The sequence below is a fragment of the Acomys russatus genome, chromosome X, assembly GCF_903995435.1.
Source record: "Acomys russatus chromosome X, mAcoRus1.1, whole genome shotgun sequence".
In the NCBI taxonomy this organism is placed as follows: Eukaryota; Metazoa; Chordata; class Mammalia; order Rodentia; family Muridae; genus Acomys; species Acomys russatus.
In genome coordinates, this window is record NC_067169.1 from 53156801 (window position 1) to 53179660 (window position 22860).

Genomic DNA, 22860 nt, shown 5'->3' on the forward strand with positions numbered 1-22860 from the left:
ACAGAGAAGAAGAAGAGAAAAAGAAGAGAATGTTGGCTCCCTTGGAATTAGAGTTATGTATGGTTGTAGGCTACCCCATGGGCCCTGGGAACTGATTCTGAGTTCTCTAAAAGAGCTATAATCACACCGAACTATTAAGCTATCTCTTCAGCCCTGACACACATACACACACTCTCTCTCTTTCTCTGTGTATATATACACACACACATATATATGGGAGAGGGTGTTATGTTGGCATGTATTTCTGCATATCATGAATATTCTGTGCCTGTGGCCACCAGAAGAGGACATTGGGATCCCTGGGGACTGGAGTTACAGATGGTTATGACCTGCCATTTGGGTGCCAATAATCAAACCCAGTCCTTTGCAAAAGGAATAAGTACTTTTAATTGTGGACCATCACTCCATTTTCCCCTTAAACATGAGTGTTTATAGATATAAAATTTCTGACTACTGCTTTAGCTGCATCCCATAAATATACATGTTGTATTTTCATTTTTATTTCCCTGAAAGCTATTTAAAATTTGCTTTGTGAAAATGGCAAACAAGCCACTGGGCAAAATGTCCTCGGTTCTGCCACAGACAGAATTCTGCCTAAAAGTGGTCAAGCTTGGATGCAGGCAGAGTCTACAGCCAAACTCTGCCAAAACAGGCAGGGTAAGCAAGTCCTCAATAGTTCTTGCCTCACAAATATGTCTGTCAGATATATTGGGCCAGAAGGATGAAGATGATCCTCCAACGTTATAGAGAGTTTTGGGTGACTGTTCAGGTAGAAAACTGTCCCTGTCTTTGTCTCATTTGGAAACATACTAACTTGAACTTCATGTCTACTCAGGTAATTAATTTTATTCCTCTTCAAGTCTCTGATGGGGTTGAAGAGCAGATAGTTTAGTCTTACAATTAAGCTTAGTTGTTTAGGGGTTAAGATGTTTTTAGGTCTAGATATATGTTTTCAGTTGATAAAGATGAGATATGATAGATAATGATTTACATTCAGAATTTTAAATGTACCAAGATAGGAAAGATGTTTTCTTCAAGGTTGCCAAATATAAATGGCCAAAACAAAATGAATGTAACATTTATATAAATCCTGATTGTTTCATGATTATTTGTGCTGTAGGTAGTATATTGTATATATGTGTAATAATATAAATGTATATGTAAAAAATAAAAATTTCTTTTGTGATTTTTTTGATACATTATGTAGAAATTTGTAATTTAATTTTCAAATATTTGTAAATTCCTCACATTTCTTTCTGTTATGGGTTTCAACTTTCATTCAATTGGAGCAGAGAATATAGTTTGTATAATTTTATTCATTTAAGTTTTAAAAAATATTTTGTTACTATTTATCTATTTATTTATGTGTATTTGTATATGTCCACACTATGGAACATATATGGACATCAGAGGACAACTTGCTGCAGTCATTTTTCTACTAACACCATGCAGGTATAGAGGATTAGACTTGCCATCAAGTAGGCCTAGAGAGACAGATCAGAGGTTAAGGGCACTTGTTGCTCTTCCAGTGGAGCTGAGTTCAGTTCCTAGCACTTTGCATCTCAGTTCCAGAGGATCCAGCACCTTCTTCAGGCTTCCCTGGGTAGCATGCATGCATGTGGTATATATATACATATGAAGGCAAAACGCTCATAATGCATAAAAGAAAAGTAAGTAAAAGGAATCTATCTCAAAAAAGCTTGGTAGCAAGTTACTTGCTAAGACATTTATTTCACTGGCCCTCGCATTATTTTGTAGTATATTATTATTAAGGTTTAGCTCTATGGTACATTCTGGAGAATGTTCCACGTACAGTTAAGACTGTCTATTTTGTTTTCCAGTAGAGTGTCCACAGACTCTGGTTATTTATAATGTTACACAGTGTTTTATTTCCTCAAACTACTTATATACTCTGTCTGTCTGTCTGTCTGTCTGTCTATCTATCTATCTATCTATCTATCTATCTATCTATCTATCTATCTACCAACCTACATACATACATACATACACTTATATACTACCCATTAGTAGGGTATTGAATTCTTATTGTTTGTCTTTCTTCTTTCTTCTATATTCACTCTGTCAGTTATTTTATTAGGTTAATTTGAGGCTCCATTGTCAGGTACCTACATGTGTTTTTGATGTTGCCCGCTTGTTTGTTTGTTTTGTTTTTTTGGAGATAGTCTTGTTATGTAGCCAAGGTCAGCCTTGAATTGTGGTGCTTCTGGCTCAGTTTTCACAGTGCTCAGATTACAGAGGTGTACCACCATGGGCCGACTATAATTGTTTTCATGTTGATGGAAACAATTTCATGTTTGACCTTTTCTATTTAGGTGGCACCAGGGATTGAGCCTAGGGCCTCACACAATACTAGAGCAGCTCTCTACCAGAGTGATATCCCAGCACTCTCTTTTCATTTTCAAATTTAATACAGGCTGGCCTCAAACTCACTGTGTTTGCAATCTACCAGCCTCAGTTTTTTAAGTAGTTGGGATAACAAGGTTTGCACCATGAGGCATGGCTGTCTTTAACCTTTTATCATGAAATGTACATTTATATTCCTAGAAATATTTTTCTTATATTTATTTTTATTTTGTGCGCTCACTGTGTTTTTTTATAGTTGTTGCTTAATAGCACATCAGTTTCCTCTTTCTTTTACTTTCAATACATTTGTATCTTTTGGGGAACTGTTGAATCTCACTTTATAAAACAGCAGTCTGACAATATTTGCCTTTGCCTTAGATAGTTTATCCACATTTAACTATTATTCCTTTGCTGCCATTTTGTTTGTGTGTATGTGAGTGGGTGGGTGGGTCCATGTGGGCACCCATGCATGTGGAGGCTAGAGGTCAACTTCAGGTATTATTCCTTAGGTACCGTCAGCCTTGTTTTCTGAGATATGGTTTCTCAGTGGCCTGGAGCTTCCCAGGTATGCTAGGCTGGCTTTCGAGTGAGCCCTGGGGCTCCTCCTGTCTCTGCCTCCCTGCTAATAGCCATGCCTGGCTCTGTTTTTAAACGTGTGTCCTGGGGATCAACCTCAGGTCCTCATGTTTACATGGCAAATACTTTGCAGACTGAACTCTTGCTTCAGTCCTCTGTACTGTCTTCTGTATTTTGACTTTTGGTTTGTATATGACATTTGCCTTTTTAGGTTTTTGATGGTCTTTCTACACTAAGTAGTTATTATATTATTTACAACTTATTTTCATAACTTAAAGGTTAATTTTGAGTTACTTTCTTAGTGGCATCTTTAGGGCTCACAAGTAATATTTTAACTTACTTTAATGAACTTTAGATTTATGCTGCTTTAGTTTCAGTGAAATATAGGCTCTCTCTTTATAACTTCGTTGCACCCTCCTCTTTTTGGTATTATTACTATATATACTTATGCACATACTTATGAAAGTTACGAACCTAACAAAACATTACTTCTTTATTACTTTATATAATTTTATGCGTTTTTAAAAGGCTGGGAAAAGAAAGAGATTGAATGTATATTTTTAGTGTTTTTCATACTAATATTCTTATTTACTTTTGGTTTGTTTTCATTTCTTCTTCTGGATTTGAGTTACCACCTGGTGTCATTTCCTTACTGCAATAGAGCTTTGTTCTTATCCCTTTCCTTTGTGCTATATTATTATTAATTATATTTCTGTTTATAATCTAACAATACAATTGTTTTTATGAAATTAATTTTTAAATAAGTCAAGAGAGGAAAGCGAAAGAAATATGCAATTTTATTATCTTTTCATATTAACTGCATAATTACCTTTATAAGTGTTCTATATTTTTCATATAGATTCAGATTTCTGCCTGGATTTGCTTGCTTGCATTCTGAAGAACTTCATTTAGTACTTTTAAAAAGAAGGTTTCCTAGCAGTGAATTCTGCCTTTTTGTTAATCTGGGACTGTCTTTATCACTTATACATTTTCTTATGTAAAATTTTCTTTTAATCAATGTAGATATTACACATGTCTATGGGGGTACATTGCAATATTTCAAAACACATTTACAACTTGTACTGATAAGAGTAAAACAACTAGCATTTCCATCTATTTAGTTCTCATGTCTGACACCTTCACCTTGCTGTCTGTTAGCTCTTTATATAATATTCAGTTAGTTACTGTTTGCTGAAATCATCTCACAGTCCTTAGAACATTCCAACTTATTCTCATCTAACTAGATTCTGGCATGTATTACCTAACTTCCTTCTATTCCCGCACCCTCTTATACTTTCAGTCCTCTAATAATTACCATTCTCCTTCCAGAAAAAATTTAAATATTTTATTGTAATTTTAAAGAATTATTTTAGAACATAGCAAGTTTGATATGGGATTTCCATACATGTTTCATTTTGATTGATTCTCCCCTCCTTACTCAGCCTCAGCCCCTCACCCCCTTTTCCTGTTATGCTTTTGCCTCCATTATTTCTCCTTGGTGAGTTCTGGTAGGCAAATGCTAACAAGGAAGAGGCAGGAGAATCATGAGGTTCGGTCCAGAATGAAAAGACCAACCTTAAAAAATTCTACACAGAAGCGAGAACATGTAACATTTATCTTTGTATGTCTAGCTCATTTCATTAACATCTTCCAAGTCCACCTATGAATTCTATCATTTCATATAAATGATAGACTTTAATTATTTTCATAGGTGAATAATATTTCATCATATATGTAATATATATAATATAAATACATATGGTGAAGATATCTCTGGTGTGCTGATTTCATTTTCTTTGAATATATATGCAAAAGTGGGTACCAAGATCATTTATATAATAGATTAATTTTTATACTGAGATTATTTGTTAGATTTACTTTTAGTTTTTTTGAGTACTAAATGTCCATAATATGTTCCTATAAGGGTTGTATTAATTCACATTTCCACCAACAGTACATGAGAATTTCATTTTCTCTAAGTCCTTCCTGGCATTTGTTATATTTGTTTTTTGATATTAGCCATTCTGAGTGGGGTAAAGTGATATCTCTTTTTTAACATTTCGTCTTTTAATCAGGTGTATATGTGTGTGTATTTGTGTGTGTCTGTGCTTGTGAGTGCAGGTGTCCACAAAGGCCAGAGGTGTTAGGTCTCTTAGGACTGGAGTTATGGGTGTTGTGAGCCACTTGACATGGCTGCTGGGACTTTAACATGGGTTTTCTTGGCCATTTGTTTCTTTTCTTTTGAGAATATCAATTCTGATAATTTGCCTACTTTAAAATTGGATCATCTGGGCTTTCTATTGTTGAGTGCCGTAAATAACCTAGATATGATATAATCCTTTGTTGTATGAACTGTTTTGTAGTTTCCTTCTGTGTCTCTTTATTGTCTTGACTGTGTCTTTTGCTGTGCAGAAGCTTCTTAGTTTAATATAATCTCATTTGTCCATTTTTGCTTTTGTTGCTTGTGCTTTTGGGTACTCCCCCCATTATTTCCTTTTACCCATGTCTTTAAGTGTTTGTTTATGGTTTTTTAGTAGTTTCTTCACAGTTTCAGGTCTTACATTGTCTTTAAGCCATACTGAGCTCACTTATTTGTTGAAGGTGAGCCCCAGGGGTCAACTTTCAGTCATCTGCATGTGGATATCCAGTTTTTGTAGCTCAATATGGCTTAAAAACAGCGCCCTTCTCCCTTATCAATTGATCCCCAGTCTACCAAGTCTCACCAGAACTGCCTGCATCCTCTTCCACTATGGACTGGCAAGGCACCCTGCCAGGCAGGGGCAAGTGATCAAAGAGCAGGCAACAGAGTCTATGCAGGGATAGCCCCTGCTCACCTTACTAGTGGACCCCTATGGAGACAGAGCTGCCTATGAGCTACATCTGAGCAGGGGCCCTAGGTCCTCTTGATACATGGTCTTTGTTTGGTGCATCAGTCTCTGCAAGCCCCCCCGGGGCCCAGATTTGTTGGCTCTGTTGGTCTTCTTGTGGTGTAGTTTTGTTTTGTCTTGTTTTGTCTTATGGGGGGATATTTCTATAAATAATGCTACAAGTATTCTGATGGGGAATACATTGAATCTGTAAATTGTTCAGGCAAATTTGTTGATAAGTTATAAAGATCTTTTTTGTGGAATATTTAGGTTTTCCTGTATATGGAATCATGTCATCGGAAAACTATTATTATTGTTGTTGTTGTTATCGTTATTATTTTCAAGACAGTGTTTCTCTGTGTAGCTTCTCTGTCCTGGAAGACCCGGCTAGTCTCCATCTCAGAGGTCCATCCACCTGCCTCTGCCTCCCCAGTGCTGGGATTAAAGGCATGCAACACCATATCTTGCTTGAAAGAAGAATTTGTATCTCCATGTCTTTTTTCCCCTTGCATAACTGGTATGGTTAATGCTTGCTTTTATTTTATAAAGATATTTTTTCTAGATAATTCTTAGTGCCCTTTAAATTTTAAAATATTTACTTTGTGTATTTATGTGTATGTGTGTGCATGCCCAAGTATACACACACACACACACACACACATATGGTCGTAGGAGGTCATGGGCCTCCATTGTTGGTGCTGGACACAAAACCTGGATCTTCTCTATCAGCAGCATGTGATCTTAGCTGCTGAGCCACCTTTCTAGGCCCTGGTACCTTAGGAAACAACTAAAAAACTAAAACAAAACAAAACAAAACAACAACAACAACAAAGCTACATTGTGTCTGATGAAAGTCAACTCTACTCTTTTTGGGGTTTCCATATGTGATGAGTCTTTTGTCTCTTCTTATATTTGAGACTGTCTTTTGCTTTTCAGTATTTTACAACATGTCTCCTGGGTACGACCTTTGTTTACCTTACTTGGAATTAACTGAACCCGGGCATGTAGATAAGTATCTGTACCGAATGGGAAAGGGCTTCAGCAATTATTTCTTTGGCTATCTTTCTTTGTCCTCTGTATGCTCTTTCCAGTACTCTACTTACGCACACTGATGTGCTTAATTATAGCCCATGTTTCTCTGAGCCTGTTTATCTTCATTCTTTTCACTGTCTTCAGATTGCATAATCACTATTCATATATCTTCACATTGTCTCATCTATTCTCCTGCCAACTCTAATCTACTGTCCACCCTTATCTCGCCAATTTTGCATTTTAATTATTGAACTTTTGAAGTCGAGAGTATCTGTTTGGAGCTAGGTGGCACACACCTGCCATCACAATACTTAGGAGGTTGAGGAAGGAAGACTGTGGTCCAGGCTTTTCCAGTCCACCCTAGGCTGCATAGCAAGATCCTGTTTTCTCTCCCCAAGAAAGAAAGGAAAGAAAAAGAAGAAAGAAAGAGAAAAAGGAAAACAAAAAATGTGCAATGTATGTGGCTCCTTTTTTCTTTGCAGTTTCTATTGACATCCTATCTTCCCTAATTCCCATTTTTTCCCTACAATACATTTTGCCATGTAGTGCAGGCTAACTTTGAACTCACGATCCTCCTGCCTCAGGGTACTGAATGCAAGGATTACAGGTATATAACACCACATCTGTGAGACATGCCTGTCTCTTGCCTTATTTCCTTAAGTATTTCTACCTTTAGTTGAGAATATTTATAGTGAGTGCTAGGAAGAGTTTAAGTTCACTGTTTGAGCCCCTTCAAAGGTAGAGCTCACTGAATGCTTCCTACTTTTTTGGAGATGTCATAATTTTTTGTTGAAACCTGGTTGTTTAAAATACTGCATTGGAACTTTGGTTAGTGCTTTTATCCACCTCCCACCAGAGATCGTCCTTGCTTTTTGTTTACTGATTTGAATGAATGTATTCTGTGAAGTCTAGCCTCCATGTAGTGTGAAGCCACTGATGTGGGCCGCTGAGGTGGGGGGAAGGGGGAGCCTTGTTTATTCTTCTTTTAACTCTTAGTTTGCACAAGCCACTTACAGAGGCTGTGTTTAAGCCACCAAAGCCAGTCGGAGTTCTATGTTTTAGCACCAATGGTTTTAGTTTGGCGTTTACTATCACAGTTCAGGAGTTTATAGTTTTTGCTCGCTGTTCATCCAGAGATTAGTAGTTTGGCAGTTTCCTCATTGATAGCTTTGGAGGATGAAAAGCCTCCGGGACTTGACTGTAGTCCTCCAGACTATCAGGGGTGAGCCTGATTTTTATTTTCAGCTTGGTTTCCCAGGAGTACCCTTGGGCTAGAGCAGGTTATTTATTCAGTCAATGTTTAGCCAGAACTGCATCATCAAAACTCTTGTGCCCATGATACATTTCCCCAGTGCTGATAGGTCAGTGTGGAGTTCAGGGACTGCTCAAGTGTGCCCTAAGGCCTGAGCTGATTGCTGCTGAGTGGGTGTAGCCTAACAAGCCCCCACATCTCAACTCCTAGAGCTAAGTGTGATACAAAGAGGCTTGTTTGTTGTCTTTTCCCTTGCTTCTCTCTACAAAAAATGGCTGTGTGCTGTTTTATTTGTATCACAGAGATACCAGTTTGTGTCCTCTTGAATTTTCTTTACCAAACTTTCCATTAAAAAAACCACTATCCTTAAGCATGGAATTCCCCAATCCTCATCCCAAATGTCAAGTCCCTCAAACAGTTCATTGTCTTTATGGCTCTCCTATCTTCCATGGGGAGAGTGCCTATGTTATGGCTCCCAAGCTAGGGACAACAATTCATGTTTCCATTAGTGACATTCTATATCCACATGGGCGCTGAAGGGTATCAGCTCCTACTCTTCTTGGCATGTCCTTCTTTGTGTGCATTTTCTGCCTGTGAGTGAGCTAAGGTTAGAACATTTAGGGACTTTAGATTCTCAGTCTGCCATGCTAGAGCAGAACTTGTGCCATTCATGGGGAATGGTGGGGAGAGGAAGACTTCTTGTCATGTAGATTCTGCAAAAGGATTGGGAAAGATGAGAAATGCTACCTATCTGCACCTCTTTCAGTGGGATCAGATGTACAGCCTGGAAACTAAGGGGAGAAAGAGCCTCTGTTTCTTGGCCGTTTCTGCCCATAGTAGTATATTTAGGGTAGGACTTCTGTAATGCAGAATTGGGGGAGCTGTGGTGAGGGAATGGGTCCTAGCTCAGATATCACAGACTATCATTGCCCTTTCTGAGATTCAGTAGATTTTTCTTTTTTTAATTTTTATACATTTATTTTATTACACAGGTATAAGACAGACTACATACAGCAGGGAGAACCATGTGACAGTCATGAGAATACTGAGTTCTACAGTAGATTTTTCTTGAATTACTGTTTTGCCAATTGCTAGATGCCCTTGGGAGTTTCTGAAGACTTTAAAAGATTGGGTGGGTCTGTCTGTCTGCCTGCCTGCCTGTCTGGTCTTTTTTTTTTTTTTTTTTTTTTAAGCAATTATTACCTGTTGTGTTGTTGTTTTGGAGTGGTTCTTAGGATGTCTTCACTCTTCCATTCTGAAAGTCTTTAACATGGGCTTGCAAACAGCTCCCCTGCCCTGACTTTCCCCCAACTATTAGTCTCTCACTGTCTCCAAAAAAATCTCAAATCATAGACAGAATCCAGGATCCTGATTCTGAAGCTGGGTAACTCAGGTCTTATTTATCTACACTGTTTCTTTTTCAGATACATCGATACTATCCAGAAACTTTCTGGTATCTTTTTGTTTGTTCGCTTGTTTTTTGAGACAGGGTTTCTCTGTGTAGCCTCGACTGTCCTGGACTTGCTTGGTAGTCCAGGCTGGCCTCGAACTCACAGTGATCCGCCTGCCTCTGCCTCCCAAGTGCTGGGATCAAAGGCGTGCGCCACCACTCTCGGCTCTGATATCTTCTTCTTCACTGTTGTGGTTTGCTGAATTTGAAACAAGTTCAGTATCATTTCCTCCAAAGATTACCTTTTGTGCTTGAGAAATAGAACAAACAACACTTGTCCTCATCTGACTCCTGTGGATGTATTTTTCCCTTTTTATTTAATTCCTACAGTTTTAATTATATCCTAAAATTAATTTTTATATTTATTTTATTTAATGGGTATGAGTGTTTTGTCTGCATGTATGTATGTACACCACATGTGTGCCAGGTGCCCTCAGAAGAAGATGTTAGGTCTCCTGGAACTGGAGTTATGGATGGTTGCAAGCTACCATGTGGGTGCTGGGAGTTGAACCTGGATCCTTGGGAAGAGCAGGAAGAGCTCTGAGCCATTCTCCAGCCCTCCAATGAATTTTTTTTTCAGCCAAGAAATTTTGGATTTCAACCAGAAACTCATTTTCCTGACCCATTTAGTGACATTGATGGGGAAGGTGGAACAGGAGCTCAGAGTAATACAGACCACACTCTAACCGTGACTGCAGAGGTTCTGTTCCCCTCCCCCCATTTGTCAACCAACAGCGTCTTCTTTTTCTTCCCGAGAAAACTGAGATCTACAATGCTATGCTTGAAGTCTCTCTAGAGGGCCTCTCTGGGCCCTCCACAATAAGTGTCCCTCCCTTTAGAGTCCTGTCAACATTTTCTGGAATGTCGGCAGTCTTGCGGGTGACCAAAGGCTTCATTTTAACAGTAGATGTGGCAGACAGAGCTTGAATCCCACTCTGAACTAGTCTTCCAGCTTTCGCTTTTGCTCTTCCAATGCCAACTCTAAAATGGCAGCCATGGTGAGCAAGGTTTTATCTCCAGTCTTATCACATTCATTCATAGTTTCCATTTTTTTTCTCAGAATAAAATCTCAATTTAAAAAAATGGTCCTGAAGGCCCTACACCTCTGACTTGGTTAACCCTGTGACCTCATCATCTACTATTCCTGCTGTCATTCATTCTGCTCTGGACACTCTCCTTCTCTATCCCGCAAGGCAGGCACAGTCCAGTAATGTCTTTGTGTGGTTTGAGTGTTAAGATTATATTAATCCCATCCAATGAGCTGGGAAGTGCTTCCCCCCTTTTTTTCTTACTATTTGGAAGAACTTTTGTAACAGTGGAATTAATTCACCTTTCACTGTTTGGTTAAACTATCTACACATACTGTTCTTTCCTTATAAAAATATCTTAAATTACTGACTGAACTTCTTTCTATTTTTGAGGGGAAAAAAGCCCAGGCCTTAAAGTTGCTAATAGCTGAAGTTGACCTTGAACTCCTGTCTTGGTCTCCTAAGTGCTGGGATTCTGGGCATATATCACTATGTGCTACTTCTGGTTGAATTGTGGTGGTTATACATGCTTTCTATTTCTTCTTGAATCATTTTACTAGTTAGTGTTTCTAGGAATGTGCTCATTTGGGTTACATTTGTGTGTGTTTGCATGCTTACACAGATATGTACATGCATGTGGAGGTCCAAGAGTGGTATCGGGTATCTTCCTCAATGGTTTTCACCTTATCTTTTGAGACAGGGTCTCTTACTGTACCTGGAGCTCACTGATCTGACTGAACGGACCAGCAAGCCCAGGAAGCCTGTCTCCCTAGTGTCTGCTGGGATGGTGGGTGCTCAGCTTTTATGTGCAGATTGAATGTATGTCCTTGTGCTCGTGTGGCCAGTGCTTTAGCAGCTGAGCTAGCTCCTCAGCCCCATTTTAAAGTTTATCTGCTTCCTCTTATTACATTTGTTATCTCCTGCATCTATAGAGATTTCCTTCCTTTTTTAGTGACACACTTTGGCCCTTCTCTTTTTCTTGATCAACAATTCCTGGGATTTGACAAGCTCTTCATCCCTTAAAATTTTTTTTAGGAAGAGAAAGACAGAATTTCACATACAGGATGGCTAGTCTAGTGGGTGGGGAGCTACAGGGAAGCTAGGAGCTAAAGGTACAGATGGGCTCTATTAAAATGGGAAACAAGAGCAGACAGGAAGGGCTAGGTAGAGATAGCAGAGGAAGTACTGAAGTCACTGTGTCAGGTTTGGATTTCCATTCAAATGAGCTTGCCAGAGTTGCCAGAGCATTATTAGACACATAGCGGGAATGATGCCAGTACAGATGAGCTGTGCTGCAAGACTACAAGGGGAGGGAAGGCCAGCTATCAGGCAGTTATAATAACCTACAACACGCTAGATGTGGCAGGACAAAGCAGGACAAAAATGAAGGGCGCTTGGATTTGGAGATTCCATACAGAAGAAGACACAAAAGCAGCAAAGCTGCCAAAAGTAGAGTCAACACGGAGAACAGCGAGGCCACTGGTTAGGAAATCAAGGTTCAGCTGCAGTACAAATATTGCCTTTTGTCAATGGGAATGGTGGAGTACACCTGTAACTCCACCCCTTGGGAGGCAGGGACAGAGCCGCTACAAACTAGCCCTAGTCTACATAGTGAGTTCAAGGCCTACCAGAGACGCAGAGTGAGAGCCTGTCTCAAAAGCACAAATTCAAACAAACAAACAACCCCCCCCCAAAAAAAAACAAGTAAAGCACTCGAGTGATGGTGGCACATGCCTGTAATCCTAGTACCCGGGAGGCAGAGGCTGGTGAGATCTCTGTGAGCTCAAGGCCAGCCTGGTCTACAAAGTGAGTCCAGGGCAGCCAGGGCTGTTACACAGAGAATCCCCATCTCAAAAAGCAAAAGAACAAACTAACAAGTAAGGTAAATGAAAATGATCTTTTTTTTTGTCAAATTCTCTGCACAGGGTCAACTTTCCTAAGCAATAAAACAAAGAGGCTATCTATGCAAATGATCAAAAGGTCTGCCAATTAGCAAAATGTCTTTTGAGTTACTTTCCATGCCTCCATTCCTATGACCGCAGCCTAGTCCCTCATTGGTTGCCACCTGAGTCACTACACTGAATTTTGCATCACTTTTATCCCATACAATTTGGATGACAAACAATTGGTATTATCATAAAAATGTCAATTCGACTATACCCATGTGCTGCATAATGCTACTTTGGCCTGTTATTCTCTCGGTGTGTCTCTGTCTCTGTCTCCCTCTCTCTGTGTAAGAATAACAGTCATATTGTAAGGTTACAATGGAACTGGGCTGGGGGTGTAGTCAAATATAAGAGTCCTTGCCTACCATGCACAGTGCCCTGGGCTCAACCTCAGAATAAAAACAGAAAAAAGGTGGAACTGGAAACTTCCTATTGCTTAGTGACACCACTGCTGCCATAATGTTATAGACAACACTTCACCCATGTGTTTGTAACCTAGTGTCAACCCAGACTGAGCTACCAGGCACACACAATTACAAACAGTACCTACATTTAAATGATAATAATGTATTTACTGGTTTAACATTTATCCATTTGGGTATATGCATAATGTGCCATGGGGTGCGCCTGGAGGTCAGAAGGCAAAACCTTTGGGAACCGGTCCTCTTCTTGCACTAAGTGGGTCCGAGAGACAGAACTCAGGCCATCAGGCTTCACAGCACGCACCCTTACCGTGAGTATATTGTAGAATAAGCTTGGTTTCATTATGTTTTAAAAAGCACAACAGTAGGCCGGGCGTGGTGGTGCATACCTTTAATCCCAGCACTTGGGAGGCAGAGGCAGGCGGATCTCTGTGAGTTCAAGGCCAGCCTGGTCTACAAAGTGAGTCCAGGACAGCCAGGGATGTTACACAGAGAAACCCTGTCTCAGAAAATAGAAGCACAACAGTAAACACAAAGTAAATCAGTATGCTATAAGGGTGTGGGGGCACCTATCTGTAAGCCCAGTGGCTGAGATAGGATGATAGTAGGACGTTTGAGGTCAGGCTGGGCTACATAGTGACTACCAGGCCAGCCAGGGTTATATAGCAAGACCTTGTTTCAAAAACTCAAGAGCAAAAGCAAAGCAAAGTAAAACAAAATATCAACAACAAAACCCCATAAGCAGTGTGTTGTGTTGCAGCTGCTACTGCAGCCGCCTCATCTGTCTCATGTTTATTGAATCCGTCCACTGTACCAAGAGGCCCCGTGGCGTGTTTGACGTATATCCAACTAGCTTTGTGTAAGTACCGTCTAGGTTGTGTTTGCAGTCATGAAATCACCTAATGGCTCACTACTCAGAGTGTATCCCGTGCTTGAGACCTCACTATTACTCCATTGCTGAAAAAACGCCCTGGCTTCCAGCAGAGTTGGAGCCAGACTGCTGCTCACTGGACCATCCTATGTGGCCTGCACTTGTTGAGGCTCCCTCCTGCCTCCTTGAGTTCATCTCGCTCATTCTCCTTGCTCCAGGGCACACACAGCCATGAAGGCATCTTTCACTTCCCTGGAGTCTGGCCAGCTCTTTTCACAAACTGAAATTTTAACTCTTTGTTAAGGTTTTTCACATCTTTCTTACTTCACGCCTCTCCTTGATGAGAGATTTTATATATTATTATATAATTATATATTATTATATATAATAATAATAATTATATATATTATATATTTTAAATTTATTTTTTTTGGAGACAGGGTCTCTCTGTGTAGCCTTGGCTGTCCTGGACTCACTTTGTAGACCAGGCTGGTCTCGAACTCCCAAGTGCTGGTATTAAAGGTGTGTGCCATCACGCCCAATCCAAGAGATCATTTTTAACCTCTGTATCATCTGTTTATTTCCTTTTTAGCATTCACTGCAATGTGCAACTATTTTATTGTGTTTACTGCAAATTTTCTATTAGATTTATAAGTTCCTATTTTGTTGTCTTAGACAGGATCTCACATGGTACAAGTTGGCCTACAACTCCTCTTGTAGCTGAGGGTAACCTTGAACTTCTGATCTTCCTGAGTGCTTGAGTTAGAGGTGTGTGTGTCACACTGGTCTTAATGTTGTGTTGGGGATCATCTCCAGCTATAGGTGGTCAAATTCTGTAAGGTTGTGGCAATGTGCTGACTGTATTTTTAGTATTGTGGTATAAGGAATTCATAGGATCGCAGACAGTAGTCAGAAGATACAGAAACACTGCAGAAGTCAGGGCCAGGGGAATTCAGCTCAAGTCCCCAGACATTTGTTAAGCATTACTGTCTGCTAGGCTCTATGCTGGCACTGACTGTGGACAACAGAAAGATGAACAAGTTTACACTTCAACAGTTTGCATTCAAGAAGCCAGAAAAAGGAGATAAGGATGTACAGATGATAATAAAAGGCAGAATTTAATCAAACAAAGGCCTCCGAGGCAGGGGTTTAGGAAAAGCTTCAAGGAAATTTACTCTGACCTTGAAGTCAACAAGTCCCAGCCCACAATGAACGAAGAGCACAGACAGTCCCTGCTGTTCTTCCTTGCAAAGTACTTCATAAAGCGAAGGCCGAACGCAAAGCATTTGTGATGACCTTGGAGGCGCTGTGTTTTAGGGGAGACAGCTGGGCTTGGGAGGTTTGGCTTTGCCACGTACTACTTGGGAGACCTTGGACAATTTGTTCTTTTTACAAATGGTTGCTGTAGGCCTACTATGTACCAAGTACTTTACATATGTGATTCTATGGAATCATTTATCTTCCTAAGCATTAGTGGCCTGTCTTTGAAAGTTTTTTAGATTCCTGGTTTAGACTTGGCAGCTTTTTTGTTCTGCCTTTGAGCAGCACGCACACTTCGGCATGAAAACAACAGACTGACTTTGGGAGATCTCGTAAGAACACTAGAAGATACATGGGCTCCGTGTGAGATGGGGAAGGTGAGTAAAGATGCTGATGGACTGAAGCTTGCGTTTCTTTTGGGCATGGTGGGATGGGTGAATTGTGAAGCAGTGAACAGTGCTCTACGTATATACTGGGAAGTGGAGCTATTAATGACAGCAGCAAAGTGTTATTGACAGGGATGCATACTACAGTGTAGGAAAGGGTAATGTGGTTTCTAGAATGGAAAGACCCACCATCCAGAAAGTCCTTATGCAAGCGATAAGGTTCTAGTCTTGGCAACTATGTCACCAACTATAAATAGCCCCCTTGAGTTCTGCTTTAAAATCAATTGTGGCAGCATGGATTTGCTCCCTAGACTACTCACCTCCTAAAAGACTGAGAATAGGAGAGAAATGTGTGGCAGCAAAACCACAGAGGACGGACCTGGAGAAATGGCTCAGCAGTACAGAGCTCATTCTGTTCTTGCAGACAACTTAAGTTTGGTTCCAGGAACCCACACAGGCTGGCTCACAACCACCTATAAGTAACTCCAGCTCCAGAGGGTACTCAGCCTTTAACTTCTGGGGGGACCTGCACTCATGCACATGAACACACACACACACACACACACACACACACACACACACACACACCCAAAAACCTCTGTGGGCACCTGCACTCATGCACATGAATACACACACACACACACACACACACACACACACACACTGTGGGAACCTGCACTCGTGCACATGAATACACACACACAGACACACACAGACACACGTGTTCACTCGCACACACATGCATGCACACAAAAACCTGAACCTTTAACCTCTGTGGGCACCTGCACTCATGCACGGGAATACACACACACAGACACACACACACACACACACACACCAAACCCCCAAAACTAATCAAATGAATCTTTGAAGCAAACCCCCATAGAGCAGCCCGAGGCCCTTCCCAAGGTGCTCTCCTATGAGCACTTGCCGGTTTTCCTCATTGTATTATAGCAAATGCAGTCCCGTACATTTGTTCTGTGCTTTTAACTTTCAAAGTACTTTCATATAAATTATCTAATTTTATCATTTTATCTATTATACCTTCTTTAGCTCACCCTACTTGCAAAATACATTTGTAGAGCAGAAGCAATGACACCAAGAAGCAGTGATATTCTGAGTATGCTAGGGAAAAAAAAAAAAAAAAAAAAAAGAAACCCAACTGTCTATGACAGGGTCATGATAAAATAGAACAAGCCAAGAAAACAAAGGTGGTCCTAGCTGATGGTGCAGCCGAGTGACCTTGGAGTGTGAAACCTAGCATGACTGGAGTGTGAAACACCCACCAGGATTTGGCTGCACATGTGTTGACTATGGAGCTCTAGGAGAGAGCCACGGGTAACTCCGGTGGACCTGCAGGACTAGAGTGCACTTGACGCAGCTGTAATCTAGTCAGCTCACTGGCAACTGCTGCAGAATAGCACGTCACACAGAGAGGGCGGTGGACAGATGATCTGAAAAAAAGAATGAGATAGCTAACATATGTCACTGTTTGTTCAGGCCCTCCTATCCACAACTGGGCAGAAGGGCAGGAAGGGACGAGGGAGGGAAGTCCACTTTTTTGCTCTCTCCATCAGAGCAGTGACCGGACAGCAAACAGAGCCAGGCAGACCAGGTAACCAGGCATATGGTGGTCCCTAAGCAAACGGACTCAGTTGAGAAGCAGAAGTCCGCTGTTGTACACACACTTCAACATTCGCCTCCCTTCAATTCTGAGTCTGTGATCATCAAGTAACTTCAGTTTCCTAGCTTCCTTGATCCTGGGAAAGAAATGCCCCAGCAAGAGATAAGACTATTGTTTGATTACCTGCCAAGTCTGTCTTCTGAGAATTAATGCAGTTAAAATATATTTATGCCTCTTTCCTTTTTTTTTTAATTTGGAGATCCTTTAAATCTATAGAAAAACAAAAGAAACAGCATAACAAATGTCTACTTTTTTTTTTTAAAACTAATTTGTTGGTGGCTGTCTGACTGCTCCAGTGCTCTGTATAGAAAAGGTTTCTTACACTGAGCTTCTTTTGGACCTTAGTCAAAAATCCAGTTCAGCCATGTCTAGGGTGGGTCTACTTCTGAAGTCTTTATTCTGTTCCTTTAATATGTCTATTTCCTTGAATACCATACAGTCTTCATTACTGTAGTTATCTATTAACTCTCAAAATTGGTAGAGTCATTTCCCCCACTTTATTCTCATTTTATAAAGTGTTTCAGCTTCTCTAGCTCCTTTGTTTTTCCAAATGAGTTTTACTATAATTTTGTCTAGATCTGGAAAAAGTCGTGCGAGATTTTTGTCAGCAGCTGTGTTAAATCCATGCATACACTTGAAGAGTGGACTTCTTTAGTATGCTGAGTTCCAGTGTGTGAAGGCGCCACCCCTCTCCACGTAGAGCTTCGCTGATTCCTTTAACCGGCTTGGTTGAGTTTTCAGCATACGAATCTAGTACCTATTCACTGAGACTCACACCTACTGCTGACAGCTAGCTGGAGTAACACAGGCCTGCAATCCCAGCACTTTGGAGGCAGAACTGCGAGTTTATGAGCAGTCTGGGCTACAGAGTGACTTCTAGGCCAGTGTGACTCATCTAGCGCTCCCCTGTCTGAAAACAAACACACACACCGAACCGAACCCTAAAAAACAAAACAAAGAGAACCCCTGAAACTGTAAAATGAAAACTGTATTTAAAAATTTGGCTTCTGTGTACTCCTTGAGGGTACATAAAAGCATGCTCATCGATAGAATAATTAAAAACACCTTTTGGGACAGGTCCCATTGTGTTCCTCACACTGGTTATAAACTCGTGGGCTCCTGCAATTCTCCTGCTGCAGTTTCCCAAGGGCCGGGACTACAGGTGAGCTATCGTGCAGAGCTAGAATTGATTTTTGTATGCTGAAGTAAGCTGCAACTTTGCTCAACTCATTTATTAGTTCCAGGAGGGTTTTGTAGATTACCAGAGACGTCCCGTGTACACAATCCTGTCAGTTACAAACAGAGAGTTATTTTTTCCCTTTCTGTTGTGTGTGCTCCTGAGGGGCAGCCTGCTGTGTCTTTCAGATATGTGAGGCTGAGAGCGCGGTTGCTGGTCTCTTTTTCGTTTTCTATGCTATCTTTGTCTGGTTTAGGTGTCAGGATAATAGCACCTTAATAAAGAAAGTTGGGAGGTGTTTCCTCTTTTATTTCCTGTTAGATTGTGTAGAATTGGCATGAATTTGTCTTTAAATGTTTGGTAGCATTCTCCAGAGAAAACATCTAGGCTTGGAGGCTTACTTCCTGAGGGGGTAAAAAAGTTACAAATTCTCATTCTTTAAGCTATAGAGATGTTGAAATTGTTTCCGATTTCGTGAATTGGTACTTTGTGTTTTGTCAAGATGTAGTCCATTTCATCTAAGTTGCCCGGTGTGCGCATGCAGATTTGTTTGCTGTGTTCCAAGTGTTCTTCCGGTGTCTGCCGGGTCCATGGTGTTACCCCCTTCATTGCTGATGTGGCTAATTTGTGTCTTCTGCTTTTTTTTCACAAGCCTCACTACAGATTTATCAATTTTATGGATTTTTCCAGGAAAGCACTTTTATTTCGCCCATTTTCTTCTTCTTTTCTGTCTTGTTTATTTCTTCTCTGTAGGATTCCTCTCCTTCTGTTTGTGCCAGGTTTACTTGCTCCTCTTCTCCAGTTTGTTAAGGGAGCTGCTTAAAACTATTGATTAGAGACTGTCCTCTTTTAATAAAAGATCTAATTTTATAAGTTGCTTAGTATTGCCCTAGCTGCATTTTATACATTTTGACATATTGTAATTTTAATTTAGTTTAATGTACTTTAAGAATCTCTTAGACTCAACTCATGGATTATTTAAAAGTGTATTCTTTGGTTTGTTAGTATTTAAAGATTGTTCTCATTCCTCATTGATTTTCTGATTGATTTAACTTTGGCTAGAGAATACACCCTGTTGGATTTTCTTCTTTACAATTGGTGGATTTTGTTTGATGAATCATGATATTCTTCATTTAAAAAGATTTGGTCCTTTCTCTGTTATGTTGCTAAAAAATATAAAGCATAAAGTTTGCCACGGTAACCATCTGAAGTGTATAATTTACCAGCATGCTTCACTTTTAGAAAGCTGGACAAACATCATCACATGTATTTATTAGATTTTCCTATCACTTCCCAAAGAAGTGTTGTATTCCACACAATCCTCCCTTTTGCCCGCCGCTGGTAATCTCTAATCTACATTCTACTGTCATGAATTTTTCTGTTGTAGATATGACATAGAAGTAGAGTCATACATTATTTGGAGTCTTGTGCCTGCTTTGTTTTATTTAATGTATTGTTTTAAAGGCTTATCTGTGTTGCAGTACACCAAAACTTTATTCCTTTTTAGTGTTGGCATAATATTTAATTCCATGCTTATTTCACATTTTCTTTATCTGTTCATTTCTTAATACATATTTGAGTTGTTTCTACTTTTTGATTATTGTGAATAATGATCTATAAAATTGGCATTTAGGTATTTGTGTGAGTCTTTATTTACTTATTTTTCAGATATGGCCTCACTATGTAGCCCTGGCTGTCCTGGAAATCACTATTTTATATCAGGCTGGCTTTGAACTCATACAGATCCACCTGCCTGGAATGTTTAGAAGGTAGGCCCTAGCTGGAGAACATGGGTGGCCAGCGGGTGGGTGTTATGGCTTGGATCCTGTCAGAGCAGTTTCCTCACTGCTCACACCATTTGAATAGTCCCTGCCTCCCACTGCCACAGCCATGAGCTGCTCCACCTGGCTTAGCTTCCCTGTCACAAACCGTGAACCAAAAAAAATCCTTCTTTCGTTAAACTGCTTCTTGTCAGATATTTGCTCAGTTATGAGAAAAGTAATACATAGACATGTTAGGAATGCATTTGTTTTATAAAATAAAAGTTATATATCTCCTGAGGTAATTTGTTTGCTTCTACATACTTGTCCATTTCACTCTGGGTATAAAAGGTGTTAGCTTACAATTGTTAACAGCATTTTATTTTAATACTGTTCATCTGTGGAAGGTCAATTACTAGCAACCAGATTTTGTTATATATTTATATGTATGTGTCTTTGAGTTTGGGTATGTGCACAGGAGCATGGTACCTATGGAGGCCAAAAGAGGATATCATATCCCCTGAAACTGTGTTTACAGGCTGCTGTGAGTCTCCTGATGTGTGAATTGAATTCTGGCTCTCTTTGAGAGGAGCAACTGTTATTTCCCAGTGAGTCATCTCTCCTACCCCAGATCAATATTTCCTGATTTTAATTATTTGCATAGTTTCTATGTCACTCTATCTGGAGTGTTACAAAGAAACAGCTTTTAGTTTTACCAAGTCTTTTAATTTTTTAGTCTCTATCTCATTATCTCTAGTTTAATCTTGATTTTTTCCCCTTTTCATTGGCTTTGGATTTAATTTTCTTTTTCTAGGTTTTCTAGTGTAAAAGTAGGCAGAGTACTGATTTGAGCATAGGCCTTGCTGAGTCTCATAACTGCTGCCATAGTGTTTCTGCTTTTATTCATCTCAAGATATTTTCTAATTTCCTTGGTGATTTTTTTTTTGACTCGTCCATTGGTTGTTTAAAAATATATTTAATTTAAAGAAACTTGCAAGATTTTTTTTTCTTTTTCTTCGGATGTTCATTTTCTAAAGGTGTTTTAAAGCTTTGTTCCATGGAATTCTTTGCATGACATCTCTCGAATCCTTCCTTCTACAATCAGGGTGTCACACATGCCGTGACAGGCACTCGATCTGTAAGTTACATCCTCAGCCCAAGTTGAAATCTTTGAAAATGTATTGATAGTTGTTTTGACCTAACATGTGGTCTTTTGTGAGGAATGTTACAGTTCTCTCCTATTTACATGATCTATTTATTATTGAAATTGTGGATTGAAAATTTCAAGTATTATAGAACCACTTTTTTCCAGTTATCCCAGTGTTTGCTTCATATATATTAGGGAACTGCTGTTTAGTATATAGAATGGTTACATCTTCCCTTTTGTCAGTGTGTAATGTCTACCTTTATTTTTCCTAACAATTTTAGTGTAATTTCTATTGTCTGACTTTAGGTTAGATACTTCAGTTTACCACTTACATGAAATACTTTTTTCTTCCTTGTCACGTTTAACTAATTGGATAATTGGATCTTCTCTGGGTGTCTTAGAAGCAGCATCTATTTACATTTTGTTTTCTATTTGAGGCAAGGACTTATTGTATATGCCTCGCTGGCTTTGAAATTGCTATATAGACCAGGCTGGCCTTGAACTCACAGAGATCCATCTGCCTGTACTTTTGGTCTGCTGGGATTAAATGTGTGTACCATCACACCCAGAATTATTTAATTTTTAAACAAAAATTTATTACTTTCTTTTGATTTTGGAGACTTTGATTTATTTATACTTATTTTGTTTGTTGATTAGGAAAAATTTGTTTTCTCTATATCTTCTACCTAGTTTTTTAGCCCTCATTTCTTCCACTACAGTTTTAAATAGTTGATTATTTGTAGAAAATAATTTTGGTAAATTTTGTGTATTTTTAGTACCTACCATGTGTATTACATTTAACATCTTAAATTTATTATAATCTAGTTTTAATTGAGACCAACTTTGTTCTTGCTTATTTAAGCCACTTCCATATAATAGTGTTATTTTCACAAGTTAAGATTTATAACTGTTTTTATATATTTGTTAGATAAAGACTCTGGTATTTTTTCCTTTAGCTTTTTAAATACAACCTCTAAGATGAGCCAAATGTATCTTTCCCCCTTTTGCTTAGCCCAGGTATTTTGTCAAAACAATAGAAAACTGACTAACACACACATGGGAGGGGGCGACTATGGTTTAAATAGCCTCTAATTTCATTTTAACAGTATCGGAAATGGGTTTGGTTGTTAAAGGATTGAAACTGTGGCGGTGGGCTACTTAGAATTGGAGTGGGTTCATGATAAAAAGGATGAGTTCAGCCTAACTTTTGTCTTTCTTTCTTATGTTCACTTCTCTTTTCACCATGTTATCATGTATCTTAAAACAAAGACCCTTGCTAGGTGGTGGAATCCTGCTGCTGGACTCAAGCTTCAAAACTGTGAGCCAAATTCTATTGGTTATAAACAGCCTCATCGGCAGTATCTATTACAGCAGCAGAAAAAGCATATGATATAGGGATCCATTAAACTATCTCTTCTTGATTTGTTTTGCAATAGGTCCCATGTAGTCTAGGCTAAACTCAAACTCACTATGTAGCCAAGGCTAGCCTTGAACTTCTAATCCTCCTGCTCCTGACAAGTGCTGGGATGCTATTCTTTATACATACAAGATTATATAATTACTGTCAGTTGTAGAGGTGATTAGAGCATCTGCAGACAAAGCAGGAAAAGGTGGCATAGAAGTATCCTACACTTAATT

The 22860-nt window shown here is 39.5% G+C and overlaps 1 protein-coding gene across 2 annotated transcripts in view; it reads right to left on the reverse strand.

The window, feature by feature from the left end:
- Hdac8 (histone deacetylase 8) overlaps positions 1-22860 on the reverse strand; it is a 222153-nt gene that overhangs the window by 74403 nt on the left and 124890 nt on the right. Inside the window, exon 10 of one of the 2 annotated variants that reach the window (XM_051142031.1) lies at positions 16635-16908. The exons of the other annotated variant lie outside the window; for it this stretch is intronic. Within the exon in view, the coding sequence (XP_050997988.1) occupies positions 16852-16908 (57 nt within the window). The 3' untranslated portion in view covers positions 16635-16851. Of the gene's footprint in view, positions 1-16634; positions 16909-22860 lie in introns of those variants that run through there. 2 annotated transcript variants of the gene reach the window in all.